This window comes from Macrobrachium rosenbergii, chromosome 48 (assembly GCF_040412425.1).
Source record: "Macrobrachium rosenbergii isolate ZJJX-2024 chromosome 48, ASM4041242v1, whole genome shotgun sequence".
NCBI lineage: Eukaryota > Metazoa > Arthropoda > Malacostraca > Decapoda > Palaemonidae > Macrobrachium > Macrobrachium rosenbergii.
The window spans coordinates 24,957,758-24,973,974 of NC_089788.1; the positions used below are offsets into that span (position 1 = coordinate 24,957,758).

At 36.3% G+C, this 16,217-nt stretch overlaps 1 protein-coding gene and 1 long non-coding RNA gene across 3 annotated transcripts in view; one reads left to right on the forward strand and one right to left on the reverse strand.

Moving 5' to 3' along the window:
- Positions 1 to 16,217, forward strand: part of LOC136831291 (glycine receptor subunit alpha-2-like) — an 805,495-nt gene that overhangs the window by 703,359 nt on the left and 85,919 nt on the right. For both annotated transcript variants that reach the window (XM_067091412.1, XM_067091413.1), the window contains exon 6: positions 6,891 to 6,973. In XM_067091412.1, the coding sequence (XP_066947513.1) occupies positions 6,891 to 6,973 (83 nt within the window). The remainder of the gene's footprint in view (positions 1 to 6,890; positions 6,974 to 16,217) is intronic.
- Positions 1 to 16,217, reverse strand: part of LOC136831292 (uncharacterized) — a 59,562-nt gene that overhangs the window by 5,822 nt on the left and 37,523 nt on the right. The window contains exon 2 of the long non-coding RNA XR_010850829.1: positions 4,908 to 5,022. This is a non-coding gene — a long non-coding RNA (uncharacterized lncRNA). The remainder of the gene's footprint in view (positions 1 to 4,907; positions 5,023 to 16,217) is intronic.

The following is a 16,217-nucleotide window of genomic DNA, read 5'->3' on the forward strand; positions in this document are numbered from 1 at the left end:
AAGACAGACAATTACTTAACTGGATTTGGTCGCCAGTCGGAACTATGATTGAATAATTGGATTAATTCTGTAACAAATAAATTACATCAAACCCCTTCGTTACCCAACCCAGTCCCAACAAAGAATAATGTGCTGTAATAGCGAGGGAAATTACATGAACCACTTACTCGACGTCGGACATTTTCCCTGCTTCAGTAAAGAATAACACAACGGTGTTTGTACACTAGCGGATATCGTACACAGTTAGTATTGGTAAAGGATATTTTTCTTCCAAACAATGGGGGCTCAGGATCCAAGGCTTCCCTGAATTTTTTCTTACACTTGACTTTCCCTAATTCGTACTTGCTGCACGGGAATGGCTTATGCAACTTCACTAGACTTCATAAAAGAAATATGGTTATACCAGGTTCTCTCGTAAATGGTGGCTGAACGGGGGAAAAAATGGAAAGAAGTACAGAAGAGTTACCAGCAATCAGCACTACTTGTCAATTTCAGAGTTACCGTTTACGTGGGTTGCTTGCGCAGTGCAACTGACAATCAGAATTCTTGAACAACGCACGTATTGGCTATTCACTTAAGCAACACAGACAGAAGGAAGACAAAGGACAGGGTTAGTCGGAGCACGAACGTGTGCTTCCTACGACAGTTGATCTCTTTCCTGGGCCAGGTAGATCAGGGCAGCTGTTGTGTCGTTAAGTATACCTTAGAGCCCTTACACACGAGGACACTAGTGTCCGCCACCGGTGTCGGACACTAGTTGCCTCCCATATTATCAAATGGAGCCTTTCACACGAGGCAACAGCAGTGTCCCAAGCAGACAACTTCCGGGCAACAGATATTTCGGTGTCTCGCTCCCGCAACACGTGGCGGACACTGACGGTTGCCGCCACTCACTGCAAAGCATTGTTTTAAATGGAAGCTTTCACACGTAGCCACCAGTGTCCGCCACCGCTGCCCACTGGCCAGCTTCTCATGCTCAGTTTGACACCCACCATCATCCCATGATGGAAGGAGACAACCTATCAAGGACAATTTCGAAGAAGGTGGAGGAGAAGCTGAACACGGAGGACCTCATTTGTGAAATAGAAAACTACCAGCACTATGGGACCCATCTTGTGAGGGATATGCAAATAAGATAGAAAAGCAGAACTGCTGGAATGCAATAATGGTGAAACTCATTCCTGATTTTGAAGAGAAACCCCTCTCAGAAAAGAAAGAAATACGTAAGTCCTTTATGTTTATTTTTATTTCCTGTTTCATTACATGTTCACAAGGCAAGTAAAGAATCTACTGTGCTTACGTATACAAGTTTATTCATTATTACACACAAAAGTTACCCCATTCCTGTCACCAACCACACACACACCACCACACCATGTCACCACCACCTACCCACACCACCACACCATGTCACCACTACCTACCCACACCACCACACCATGTCACCACCACCTACCCACACCACCACACCATGTCACCACCAGCAAAGCAACAAGTAGAAGCTCTTCGTTTCCCGCCATTCTTCCGACTGAGGTGTGTGAGTGGCTCACTAGTTGCCAGGCGGTGTCTTGAGCAAGGACACTAGTGTCCGACACCGGTGGCGGACACTAGTGTCCTCGTGTGTAAGGGCCCTTAGTTTTACCAGACCACTGAGCTGATTAACAACTCTCCTAGGGCTGGCCCGAAGGATTAGACTTATTTAACGTGGCTGAGAACCAATTGGTTACTTAGCAACGGGACCTACAACTTACTGTGGAATCCGAACCACATTATAGCAAGAAATGAATTTCTATCACCAGAAATAAATTCCTCTAACTCTCCATCAGCCGGCCGGAGAGGCGAACTCGGGCCTAACGAGTGCAAGGCCACAACTCTACCGACTCGCCCAAGGAAGAGCTTGCTGTTGTGTCGTACCCAATGCTGGTATGTAGCCCCCGGCAGTCTGAAAAATTGACAAACACATTGCCGAATGCATAGAACAGGGAAAAAGGAAGCTCAAGACCCCCCCTTCACCAGAGGTGGCTTGGTGAAAACCCTCCCTGTGGGTTTGGCCCCTAATACTGACTTATAAGACGCTAGGAACGGTTAAGTTTTGAAAGCAATAACAACTAGCTAGCTGTCTCTCTACCTTCCACAGAGAACGCTTTTCCCTGGACTTGTCTCTCCTTTAGTTTTGGATTATTTTTCTAATCAAACACTGCAGAGAGGTCGAACAGCAGAATATTTATACATACATACATATATGTATATATATGTATATATATACAATATATATATAGTATATATATACACAGAAGATGAACCCTAATCACAGGGAGCAAGCCCAAGCTTCCAAAGAATATTGTGTTCATTAGGACGAAGCACGAGGAGGTAAAGGGAAATACAAAAAGAAGAGATCTCACTTATTAAAAAGGAAAAATTAAATCAATAAATTGACAAATAGATAAAAATGTATTTACATGACAGGAGGATAGTATTAAAGTAGTAATGCGTTTCATCTTCGCTTGAACTTTTGAAGTTCCAGTTGCACGACATCCTCTGGGAGACTGTTCCGCAGTCCAACGCTGTGAGGAATAAAGGATCTCTGGAACTGAGAAGTTCTACAGCGTGGTACATTTACTGCATATTGGTGCTGCTGTTCAGCAAATTTAGTTCCTCTCGGCAGGAAAATAGGACCAGGGATCAATTGTGAATGTGAAAGATTTCTGTTAAAGTACAACTATGAAAATGACAAAAAGAGACCCTCCGTCAATGGTCCAAGTCATAACTGCTAATATTAGGAAACAAACTTACCACCACGAACCACTCTATCCAAAAGAGATAAATCTCTGGCAGAAGCAGACATCCGTACCGGAGAACAGTATTCTAGTAAAAGAAAGACAAATGACCTATATAATATATATGTTATCCAAAAGAGATAAATCTCTGGCAGAAGCAGACATCCGTACCGGAGAACAGTATTCTAGTAAAAGAAAGACAAATGACCTATATAATATATATATATATGTATATTATATATATATATATATATATATATATATATATATATATATATATATATATATATATATATATATATAATATATATTTAGTCAGAATGAGTTACTTGAAAGTTTAGTCGTGCTGTATCACTTTAAATTTATTCAGGATGAGTCACTTCAGAATTTGCTCAGGATTCAAGTTTAATAATCATGAATCTTAAATTCTTGTTATGGCAAGTCACCTAAAAGTTTACTCTCGATGAACTGCTTGAAAATGTATTTCTCTTGCCAGCAGATGTAGATGATAGCCAGGTAATCAATATAAAGAAGTACAATTACAAATTAAAATCAATGTAGCTATCACCTTCATAGCTACGGTGATTTTAATTTATTGTAGTACTTATTTATACTGATTAACTCGCAATCTTGATTTCATTTCATTAAAAAAAAGATTTTATATTCTAGGCTCTACCGACATTGGTAAGTCTTAATTATTATTGCAAAACTGCTTATTGAATAATAATCATGATTGATTTTATACATTTTTTTCTTATTTAGACAAAATTTATATGCGTGGAATCATGTGCAAGTAAATTTATCATATAAAAACAGAAAATATAATTATGAATGAGAAATATACTGATAATTCAATGAGAAAGAAGAGAGAAAAAGGTTTAATGTTGGTTGGGTAGGGCAATTCAACGGCGTGGAATTTAAGCTTTTTAAATGCACTGTTATAACTATTACTTATTAGCATATAAATTAAACCAGCCCTTTGCAAGAATGAGCTGTTATACAGAAAATTATACTCTGGAAAACTATCGCCGTCAGAAGCTAAGAAATACAATTCAACAATTTTTTTATTTTTGAACCGATATGATTTCGAAGAATCTTTGTAACATAACCTCGTCCCCACGTCTTATGAAGAGTATTGAATAACTTGAAGTTTTAAAAAGAGATTTGACATCAATATCTCTGCTGAAAGTCAATTACTCAGTACGAGTGCCGTACGAGGAATAATTTCTGCCATGAAAACTTTCAGAAAGTTTTTAAGCGTCTGTTCATTTTGGGAAACGTCCAGTGAAGGTTTCATTATCGTACTCGATCACCTCCCCTTAAGAAATCGGACGCACTGATGAATGGATCCCTATTTTCCTCTCCTTGTAGCCTCAGACAATTTATTTTCGTTCTCTGATATTACAAAAGAGAGTTGCTTCTTCTTGTCTTGTGGCAGCCGCATGGACCTTCTTTTCCCAATTTTGTTCTCAAACTATACTTTGTCTGTTATAAAATTTCCTGTTTAAACTTTCGGCAATGACTCAGTCACGCACACACCTGCCGTTATGTGTTTATGCATCGTCAAAACATATGTGTAGTACATGCATTTACACATGTGCGGGCACACAAACACACACTTACATATATATTATGTATATTCCTTAAGTTATATATTAGTCCGTAAAATCGTTGGACACTTGGAAGAGTCAATGAATAATTTAACCGTGATCTGCATATTGTTTGCGTTCTTGACAAACAAAAACCATCGACGTTATTAATCATCTGTTATTCAAAGTGATGATACGACTTGGAAAGATGATATTGACATTAGTTTTAAATAAATGAACTGTGCGAGGAAAGTCTTTGATTTCAACGCGTTAATTAATTTTCTTTTACTGTTGTAGCATCATCTGTAATCTTAATCATAGTTTTATATTTGCTAGTAGCAGTCTTGTTTGGATGATTGAAGATTTTTGCTGTTGTTACCAATAAATTATTATTTCTTCACTACGCTCACGATTCCGAGAACAAACGTAACTGTTACATCATCTGAATAGGGCAAGAGCTCCACTCTGTGAAGCACAAGAATAGTGTTTCTTCAAATACATTTCCAAGAACATTCTAGGATGAAGCATCTAACCTACATACCTTATCCAGAATTTTATAACGCTGTCAGTAATTTGAACGTCCGTGGACAGGTTTCAGAAACCCACTGATGTGTTGTACCCTTTTGGAGTTGACGTGATTTGGCGTTCAAGGAAACCTGTAACACAAAAAAAGTACCTCGTTTAAAGATTTTTAGCAATCAGTTCTATAATATTTATAGAAATCCTGTATAAGAGCTTCCTTATTGCTTAAACCACTGGCATAAACTTGGGTAGAGTCTAAACACTCGAACATCGTAGAAAACGTCTTAAGAGTCTAATTTTTTTGTCTCCTGCAACACAAAAGTAGTCGTTTTGCTAATAAAAAACGATTTCTTCTGCCAGATGGTTTTACAAAAGACCCATGTTTTATAGTTCTGTTTGCCTTGTATATGGATCTAACTAAAGAAATATTATATAGGCAAAGCATACCCACCAATTTGACACCTGTAAGTAATAAGATATTCAACACTATTCAAAACCATTAGGAGCTTCAGGATATAGTGCCTGTCGTCTATGATACTTCTGACCTTAGTTTCGCAGTACTGAAGAATGTGAAGAGGCATATATGTCTAAAATTCCTGAATCTGAAGGGGACTACAACGAGACCTACAAATGTTGGGCATATGTGAACGGGACATTCAGACATGTGCAGGCAGTAGAGGTCTGTCAAGAGGAAACAAGGTGGAATCGGGAGACTTTTAACCTATTCAAGTATCAATACCTGATAACAGAGTATATCCAAAGCAAAGGAGAAATTTAACACCTACGCTACAGCAAAGACTAAAGGCTTTGAGAGGCAGTTTCCATCTACCATGAGATGGCAACCTGCACAGTCCTCAGAGGTTTTGCTGGCTGTGAACCTTATGGAATTTTCAGCCACCAAAAGTTGATATCAACCCATTTGCAATTCATTTATGAGAAACATAACCATCCCTAAAGAGAGTAAAAAACTGGGTTCAACATAAGCGTACACGTCCAATATGGAATTCACTCCCTAAACCTTTCACTGTTGTTAAGCGACAACAGATCTCCGAGGGCATCAACGTTGAAATACAACGACGGCGCCATTTTCCAGCATGTCACATATACTGTACATGCAACAGCAGACCTAAAGTGGAACCACTTTTACTGAGAAGCAAGGTCTTTTACGGTAAAGGAAAACAGAAGAGGTTTGTGATAAAAGAAGCTGCATCAATTTCCCTACAGAAGGAGACACCCTCCAATTACAGTGTCTACTGTTCAGCCAACAACAATGGAATTTTAGTGACACAGGATGTTAAACTGGCCTTCCAATTTTCCCGGTAAAAAGCTGAACAATGAAGCAAATATGGATTAGCCAGAACTAAATCCTTGCACAGTATCATGAGAGAGAGAGAGAGAGAGAGAGAGAGAGAGAGAGAGAGAGAGAGAGAGAGAGAGAGAGAGAGAGAGCACCAGGATGTGCAGTCCACCCACCTGACCATCAACCAATTAGAATTTGTCTTTGAATAACCTACAATGCTGTCCACATTAACATTAACCAAGACACTTTAGCTTTTATATTTCATACTGGAGAAGTATGAAATATGGGAATGACCAAAAAAATACTCTTGCACTGATAGGTATGTCTTATCTCGGTGTGATTACATGAGGCTATGTTTTTTTATACTTTTATATTTTGTATCATGTACTGTTGCGTATCTATGTATTTTTTTCCGAGTCTTTTAATCGTGTACATTTTGTCTTGTTTGTCACGAAAATTGGACAGCTGAGGTCCAGACAATTTGGTGAAAATACACCTGATAGTAAGTCAGTCTTCGTTTTAGCGTGTGTAAGTGCGTGCACGTGCGTTTTTGTTTCTCACTCCATTCTTCTCTTCTGCATGGAGTATCGTTAACGAATAAGAATTGAGCATAATTAAAAAAAATTTATTAACTCTTATTTTAAAAAAGGTTATCAATAATCTCAGATTGCATGTAACACGTTACGTTTTATTTCTTTCCAGACTGAAATTGCTGTTTGCCTGTATGATGGAGCTCTCAAAGTTTCCCCTTGACTCTCAGATATGCACCATGGAAATTGCTAGCTGTAAGTAGTTTCTCGCTTTTTAAAATATTATAAAAAGACATAAAAGTAGTTGTATATATTTTGTACTTAGCTATAAAAACATGCAGGTGGACTTGAAGCACGACTTATGAAAGATGTAAACTCTAAAGCTAACGAAGTCTCTCATATATGCAAACACATATATGCATGCATGCATGCATGCATACGTACATACTCGTACATGCATTTTATATATACACACACACATATATATAGCATTAAATCGTTTCCCCCAACAGCGATGGCTCCAAGGCAAAAAAGGCGCAACACACCACACATTCATACTTAAAATGCTGAATCGTGGTTGAGCCTTTTTGCAGTGTATATATATATATATATATATATATATATATATATATATATATATATATATATATATATATATATATATATATATATATATATATATGTAGTAGACGCAATGAAAACAAAGATAATATACGAACAATCATCTATACTCTTTCTATAAAAAAGGAAAGAACACGAGTAAAATCACATAGTTCTATCTCTCTTATATAAAGCCACAGTATTATGTCTTCACTACACTAAAACTAAAGACTACAGTGTTGTGAACACTTGCAATGCAATTAACAGGAACCATCTATAATATACCTAATAAAATTGTCCGAACTGTTTCTCGCGTTGTATATATTTAATGAATAACAAGTAGGACTCACTTTCCTCTCAGGTTCATTTGCATAAAATAATTGGAAGATGTTCTGGTAAATTTCAGTTGTGGTTGAAAACTCCATCAGTCTTGATGAATAATTTAGATTTCTATATAGTTTCTTTTATGATATGCAAACTAATTACGTAGAAAATGTATTTTCGAGATCATGGACCACTATTTGCAGGAAGACACTATAGATTTCATTTGTTCCTATTCCACATTCCTAAAATGGTTTTTCGTAACAATTATATTTTTTACGCGTGTTATAGACATTTTTAACTATTTTTAGCTGTTTAACCATAATACTTTCCTCAGCTGATAAAAACGTTAACAATAATTAACCTAACCAATTTACAGTCACTTGACACCCTTTGGTACCCACTTACTGGCCTGTCTGACCGTCTGCTCTAACCAACATCATCTCATAAAAACAATACAATTTTTATAGATTAGAAAGCCGGACAGAAAACTAAGTCATCATTATATGAATGCTGCTGCTATGCTAAGCAAGAATAAGGCACTAATTTGGGAGGCTGACCGTTTGTAAGAAGGGTGTGACGCGCTAATTAGGGCAAACATAACGTACTAATTAAGAGAGCTAATGAGGCTGAGTATAACCTACCAGTTAAAGAGATGGCACTTTGTTAGAAATGTATGACGCATGTATTAGGATAATAATTTTTAAGGTGATTATAATGAACTAATTAAGAAGGATGGTAATTTCGAATGCGAGTGGGACACAGTAATTCAGGAGGCTGACATTTGTAAAGGGATAATAACACGGTTATTATGTAGGATGACACTATGTGAGGAGAATACTGAGAAGGCTGACACTTTGTACTACAAATATAACACCGTAGTTAAGAAGGCTGACACTTTATAAGGCGAGTATAATGGACTAATTAAGAGGGATACCACTTCTCAAGACGAACATAATGCACTAATTAAGGAGGGTAACGCTTTGTAAGGAGAGTATGATTTACTAATTAACGATGCTTACACTTTCCGATGTGAGTACAATGCACTAATTAAGGAGGGTGATGCTTCGTAAGGCGAGTATGATACACTAATTAGCGATGCTGACACTTTGTATGGCTAGGATAACGGACTAATTAATGAGTATAATGGACTAATTAATGAATATAATGGACTAATTCATAAGGCGAGTATTAGGTACTGTTTAAGGAGGCAAGGCGAGTATTATGTACTGTTCAAGGAGGCAAAACGAGTATAATGCACTAAAAGAGGGCTGACACTTTGTAGGGCAAGTAAAATGGACTAACTAGGAAGACCAGCCCTTTTCAAAACGAATATTTAATACAATAATAAAGAGGAATGACAGTATAAGAAGCGTGTTCTAATTATAAAGCTACCACTTGCACTGACTAAGAATGCTGAAACACTGCAAAACAAAAACATTGCAAAACAAATATAATCTAGTAACTAAGAACGTTGACACTTTGTAAGACAAGTATAAAGCAATAATTAAAAAGGCTGATACTGTGTGAAGTGAGTATAACGCACTGATTAAGAAGGCTAACACTGTATGACACGTACAATGCCCTAATTAAGGAGTTTGACACATTGTGAGGAGAGTATAATGTACCAATTAATTCTGGTGGCAATTTGTAAGGAATTACAATGCACTAATTAAGGAGGAGGCTGACTCTCTACAAGGAGAGTATTATGTACTAAGAAGGTAGACGCTTTTCAAGGCGAGTATAATGCACTTATTCAGGAGGTTGACACTTTGTGAAGGAAAGCACTAAATTAAGAAGTCTGAAACTTTGTATGACAAATACAATGTCATAATTTAGAAGATTGACTTTTGTAAAGTAAGTATAACGTACGAATTAAATACGCAAGAATTTCGACCATTTTTCTATAAATGAAAAAGTTTAAAGCTATGCTAGAGTCTCTTCTAAATTTCAAAGTAACTCTTTGAAATGGACCTCTGCATTTTTTTTCATCTAACTAATTTCTTGAATCTCATACCAACGGCAATACATATTTTTGCAATGAATTTTCAGACAGCTGCTAAACTGCAATAAAAAGCAAAAAAATATATATATATTATATATATATATATATATATATATATATATATATATATATATATATATATATATATATATATATATATATATATATATATATAATTTAACTGATCACTTGCTGACATGAATAGAATACTGATTTTGACCATTGTATTTTAAATTGAACAGAAATATCCCCTGGTCCCATTAAAGAATGTTTTCAATCTGTGACTTTCTTTTGTAGACTTCTAGGCTTCAGTTTTTTTCTTACTTTTCTTTTCCATTTTACCAAAAGATTGTCACCACTAGTTTTCACGTACAGCTTTCATTTCCCAACCAGTCTTTTAATAGACACAGCCAACACTGTAGCACCCCACTGCACCAAAATTAAATAAAAACACTGTATATTGTTTGCAGTTCCTTCTCTTTGAGTTTGGCATAACTATGATAACTTCTCATGAAGAAAATCCTTTATTGTCCACACATGGCTTCGTAGCCATGTGTGAACAATTTCAACAGCTTACTTCGAAAAATTAGATTTGTATAGCTAAAACTAAGCCACCAGTTACATGCATGCAAAAATAAGAAATCAAGGCGGAAAGTGAGGTTATTACAGTGTGATATTAAATATCAATTTCAATTTCTCTGTAAAGGAGCCATTTCAGCGAACGCTGGAAAAATTTTTAGCTTAGTTGCGCTTTGCCCAGGATATTTAACTTGTGAGTTGGGAATATTTTTCCATTTAGAAACCAAAGACTACTTGGGAGTAAATTTTTTATCTGATACAAAGATAAAATATTATTTGAGAGCAGTGGTTCTACTTTGATGTACAGACAAAAAGTACTTGGAAATTACGAAAGTTTGTGGTATACAAATAAAAAATTACTCAGAAATAAAGACTTTATCTCATGTACAGGATAAAATTTTTCAACGGCGCAATCTGAGTATTACAGTATGCTGTGCAGCGGTGAATGAATGATACAAATTGCGGAATGTTGTGCATGAAATACAAGAAAAAGATCTGAAGATTATTGCTGTCGATTATGAATGTAAAAGTTGCTGGGGGCAATAAAGGTATTGAGTAAACCATGAGTAAGGTAGGATGGAGAAAAAATTGATAAAATACTTAAGAGATGAATATGCTGGTTTTGAAGACGGGAGATGTTACACAGATCATACATTCGTGTAAATATATGCTGTGTACTGCACAGCAGCGCAAGGAATTTAAAAATCCCCTTCTGATGGCTTTCATTAATTACAAAAAGGCATTCGACAGTGTCACATACCAATGCTATGGTACTTTCTGCGTTACTTTGGTATTACTCTTAAATATGTAAAGCTTTGTGGGCCACATAGTGAGAAGACAAGAAGTAGAACATCTCTCTCTCACTGGTAAAATCAATGGAAGGAGGCCGAGAGGAAGACTTTGACAAAAATATATGGATGGATTGGTGAGAATGACTGGAGGAAGAATGTCTGCAGCTCAGTTGCTGCAGAGAGCCTGAAACAGAGAGGAGTGGCGAGCCATGACTGCCGACGTCCTTGGGGATAAGGCACCTGGGTGGTGGTGATGTAAAGCTAACTGAAATTATCCATGAACAAAGTATATGCAAAGTCAGTGTTGAAAGGATTCAGTTAAAAGATTTTGCAGTAAATAGCTGGGTGCTACAAGTGCATGTTATGGGACTTTTGCTCCTGTTTTACTATTCTCGTGGATTTTATAAATGCAAAAGTGGCTGGAGATGACAGAAAGGGTTTCCATAGGAGTAACGATCGACAACCCTCAGATAAACAGAAGTAATGAGGACACAGTAAGCACAAGGGGCTGAAATAACACCCAATGAAGAAAGAATTAATGAGCTTAAATCTTTCAAATGAAGAAAAATAATATCCAATACAGGTCCTCTTGAGTTGGAATTTAGTGAAAGACTAAATAAATGCAAATGAAACAATGTGCTGGCTGAACAAAGATTTGCTTATCAAACAGACTGAAACTTTATACGAAAATAAGATTATACTTTAGTCTACTGTAGTATGAACTGCATTTCTTGAAGGACTCAAATCATGATATGAGTGTGACTATATTTTTAAAAGATTTTGTCATTTTAGAATAAAACTTTAACAAGACTACTTCATATTATTAATGATACAGAAAGAGAAAAACAGGAAGGGAAATTACAGACGTTCTATATGTCGATAAGACAACGACGAATGAGAGAAGGGGATGGCTTGGACATGTCCTAAAGTACCATCTCCCACTCTTCTCCAAAACCTTAAGGAAAATGGTATGTGATGGATAGTGTAAGTTGGGGTCCTGTGAGTGCCATACGTCTTGAAAGACCCAAACCTACTTCGATGAAAACTGTGAGATACACAGCTGGAAAGAATAGGGATTTGTGAAAGAGAAAAGTGAAAGCACAGCAAGCGCCCAAGTGGCGGAATTTACCAATGATAATGATGATGACAGACGAAAAATGATTACATATAAAGTTCTTATTAATTTATAAAGATAAAATAATACTAGGGAATATTTTCTCATTTGAGGCACAGATATAATAATTACTCGTAACACAGAAAGGTTTTAATTATAAAGAATCTGGAATGTCTTATTCCTTTGACACAACAGATATAAAAGAACCCTTTGTTTAATATTCTCATGTTTCAAAACATTTTTAACATTCATAAAAAGTGCCTCTGTTCATAGTAAATCTAAACACACTAATGCATTGAACGGATTGCGAACGAAATATTTATAATGACATCAAAGAAATTAAAATTATTTATATCTGTAAAAATGAGATCTAATAATTTATTCACAAAAGGTAATAATATCTATTCAGCTTTTTCTGTTTATATAATTTCTTTGTTATAGCATGAGAGTTTCCCCTGAAAAACTATCTAGAAACATGAGCGTGCACTCACTCACACGCCCACACATACATACATACATACATACATACATACATACATACATACATACATACATATACACACACGTCATCACCGAGCTGTTTCCCTGACAGGAGATGGTTACCAAAAAAATGACGATGAACAATGCCACATTAAAACTTAAAACTGCTGAATCATGGATGAGTCCCATGTGTAGAAAATTTCCACAATACCAGATGCTTTATGCAGCTAAACAGAATGCTAAGTAGCAGTGTGTCTAAACCCTTATACACACTGCACCATTCACAACTATCAGGCATGCATTCTCTCATTCCCTGGATGTTGAGATCCCTCCTATCCAGTACCTCTTTCACACCATCTACCCACTCCTTTTTGGATCCTCCTGTCCTCCTTTCTCCCAATACTTCCTAACTACAACACATGATCACTTCTTTCCACATGAATGAACCATCTCAAAAACCTCTGAGCTATCCTTTCACCTACAATGACCCTTTTATACTGCTGTGTAACTCCAAATTTCTCATCCTTTTAGTTCTCAATATACCACAAATACAGTGGAAGCTATTAACCTCCACAGCCTCCACCTCCTTTCTTTTATTACGTTCAACATCCATATTTCACTTCCACAGAGGAGTGCTGGTTCAACTCCCATCATTCATTCTAACCTTGGCTTCCAATGACACTGAAGTTTCCTTCCAGTCCTATGCACACATCCTTCCACCTTTCGTGTTTTGTTTATAGTCTTTACCTCGCCTCTTCTCTCATCCTCCCATCACCCAAAATACTTACTACAGGAATCTGATGTTTCCATTCTCTCAACGCCCACAATAACGTTCACTGTCTCATCATCCTGATTCCAATTTGCACTCATAACCTTACTCTTGCTCTTTTATACTCTCAGCTTTATAATCTTGCAAACACTTTCCTATTACTCTCTGCAGTTCCTCTTCACTATCCCTAGTCAGTACTGTATCAGCTATGAATCTTAATTATTCCACACTCCATTCATTACCCTTCTAATCCTACAGTTTGGTATCTGCACCTATTGTCCTTTCTCTGATTTCTTAAATCACTTCCATTTACAAAGATATTAAACAGCAATTGGAGGCATAACACACCCTTGTCTAATCCCTCTCACACATATACTTTATGTAAACCATAACAAATTTTATCACACTGTAATTTACCGTCAATATCGTAATCCTCAACAATTCCCTAATTGCCTTTTTATTAACTCGAAGCTTTCTCTTTGTTCATGCATGCCACATACAGCTTTTTCCTTTATTTCTAAACTTCACACATAACTGTCTCACACCTAATAACTGATCCACACGCCCTCTCTCTCGTGTCAGCACACGCTGCTCTTCCCCTATCGAAAGACCTGTTCTGTGCCTAACCTCCTCGGTCAAAATCCTACCATATACCTTCTCTGGTGTACTAAGCAAAATCATGCCCCTATAATTCATAACATTCTCAATAATTCCCTCCTCTCTTATACTGAGAATCAGTTATTCCTCTCAGCTTTCCCTCATCTAGACATACCTTGCACACCGTGGTCAGCCCCCCAACCTCACTCACTATCATGCCACGGCCCCTCACATGTAATCCCATCAACGCCAGGCACCTTTCCACTTTCCAGCCTCTTCATTCACCTCCTTACCACCTCAACAGTAACTTCCACAAGCCTTCTCAAACTTCCCCTAACCCCCTCCACTCACGTGTCATTCAGCTCCTTCTCTCTGCTTTCTTCTATATTCAACAAATCCTAAAAATACACCCCGATTCCCAGGACTGCATTCTCTTCAGACAGCGTCTCTCTATTTCCACTTTTGATTCTGCTCATTTCCTTATAGACCTTACTCTCTGTATTTATGCCCTTTAGACCTTCTACTTATTCTCCCTGGAGTCCATGCGAATACACACACACACACACACCCAATATAGTATATGTATATATATACATATATATACATACATACATATACACATGTACACATACATACATACATACATACACACACACACACACACACACACATATATATATATATATATATATATATATATATATATATATATATATATATATATATATATATATATATATATATATATATATATACTATATTTATATTAGTCAGAGACTACTGAAGTCAGAGTAATTGCCAAAAATTAAGTAAATAAGATAACGAATACAGATCCATTTTCCTTTCTGTTGAATATCTAACTTGCTTTCAGTTTCGCACTTTTGTTATTCATTTACTAGAATTTCAACTTCGCTGTTTCAGTTGAATCTTTCTTAAAAATTAATTGAAAGACTAAAGAAAATTATGTGAATGGCTCATCACGAAGCTACTGCAAGAATCACATCAACAATAAAAAGTTACAACGAATTCTGCTACTGCAACTACTGCTGCTGCTGTTACTACTACTATTATTACTACTAACAAAATAACAGCACGACCACACGGGAAAGACGTAAAGTCCTCCTTTTAATTATAATATGAGTTAAATGTAAATAAAAATCATCATTCACCAGAGCTACACTCGAACTGTGTTTTGTAAATAACCCAGATTGTTCTGCGTGTTATTACATGTTAACACTTTACCTTGTGCCCTTATGTGCTCTCCACATTATCACCATTAGTATTATCATTATGCCCATTCCTTTATAAGGTACAGGTTAAAAACGTCATTAACTTAGCAATCAGACTTTCAAAAATTATAATTTTATTTCAAAAAATAAAAATCTAATTTGTAATTCATGTTCACGAGGATAGCAAAATGCAATGAAACATATATATAATGTACAAATAAGCAATCTAATCAATATATACAAAGATAAGTATTTTAAAGATGTCATATAAAGTACATAGTCATTCTTTGAAAAACTTGTACTTTCAAACCATGGGTACTGTTTCCCCAAGACAAGATCAGCTGGTAATCCTAGCTATAAAGCTCTGAGAAGTAACCCCCTGATTAATTAACGTTTCATTCTTTTTCTCTTTGAATTAATTTTCATATTAGACTGATGAATGATGTGTTGTAGTTGACAGTGCTACAACTGTCTTTCTTCATCACTTGTAGTTTCACAAGAATCGAGTTCTCTCCTCGATCCCTTTTTTTTTTTTATCAGTTACCCTTTCCAAGTACCCTCTTACCCTATCAATTCTTCTTCATAAAACGTTCTCTTTCAATTCTCAGCCTCTCCATTCTCATTCTTGCTAAACCTTATGTGATGAAATTAATGTGCATCTGGAGAGTGTCTATGAAAGGGCAGACAAGTTTTGGCTCATCTCAACGTTTTTATTACAAATTTTCTTCCTGTCCCTTCGTCTCTTGTGGATTTATATACTTTACAACGACTTCTGGGGATTTATAGATTAAACCCATCTGGTCTTTCAGGATTCTAGTATTAGAAATAGGAAGACTTCGTTCCATATATTCGTATAAACGGTATAGCTTTATTACATACATTAGGAAATGAATTCGAGTAAATTCAGCTATAGCTTCGTGCTCGTTACAAGATTGGCTCAAAGAAGATAAAGCCGAAAATCAAGTCTTGTATCGCCTTCTCCACTTGCATGATGAGAGCAATATTAACCGAAAT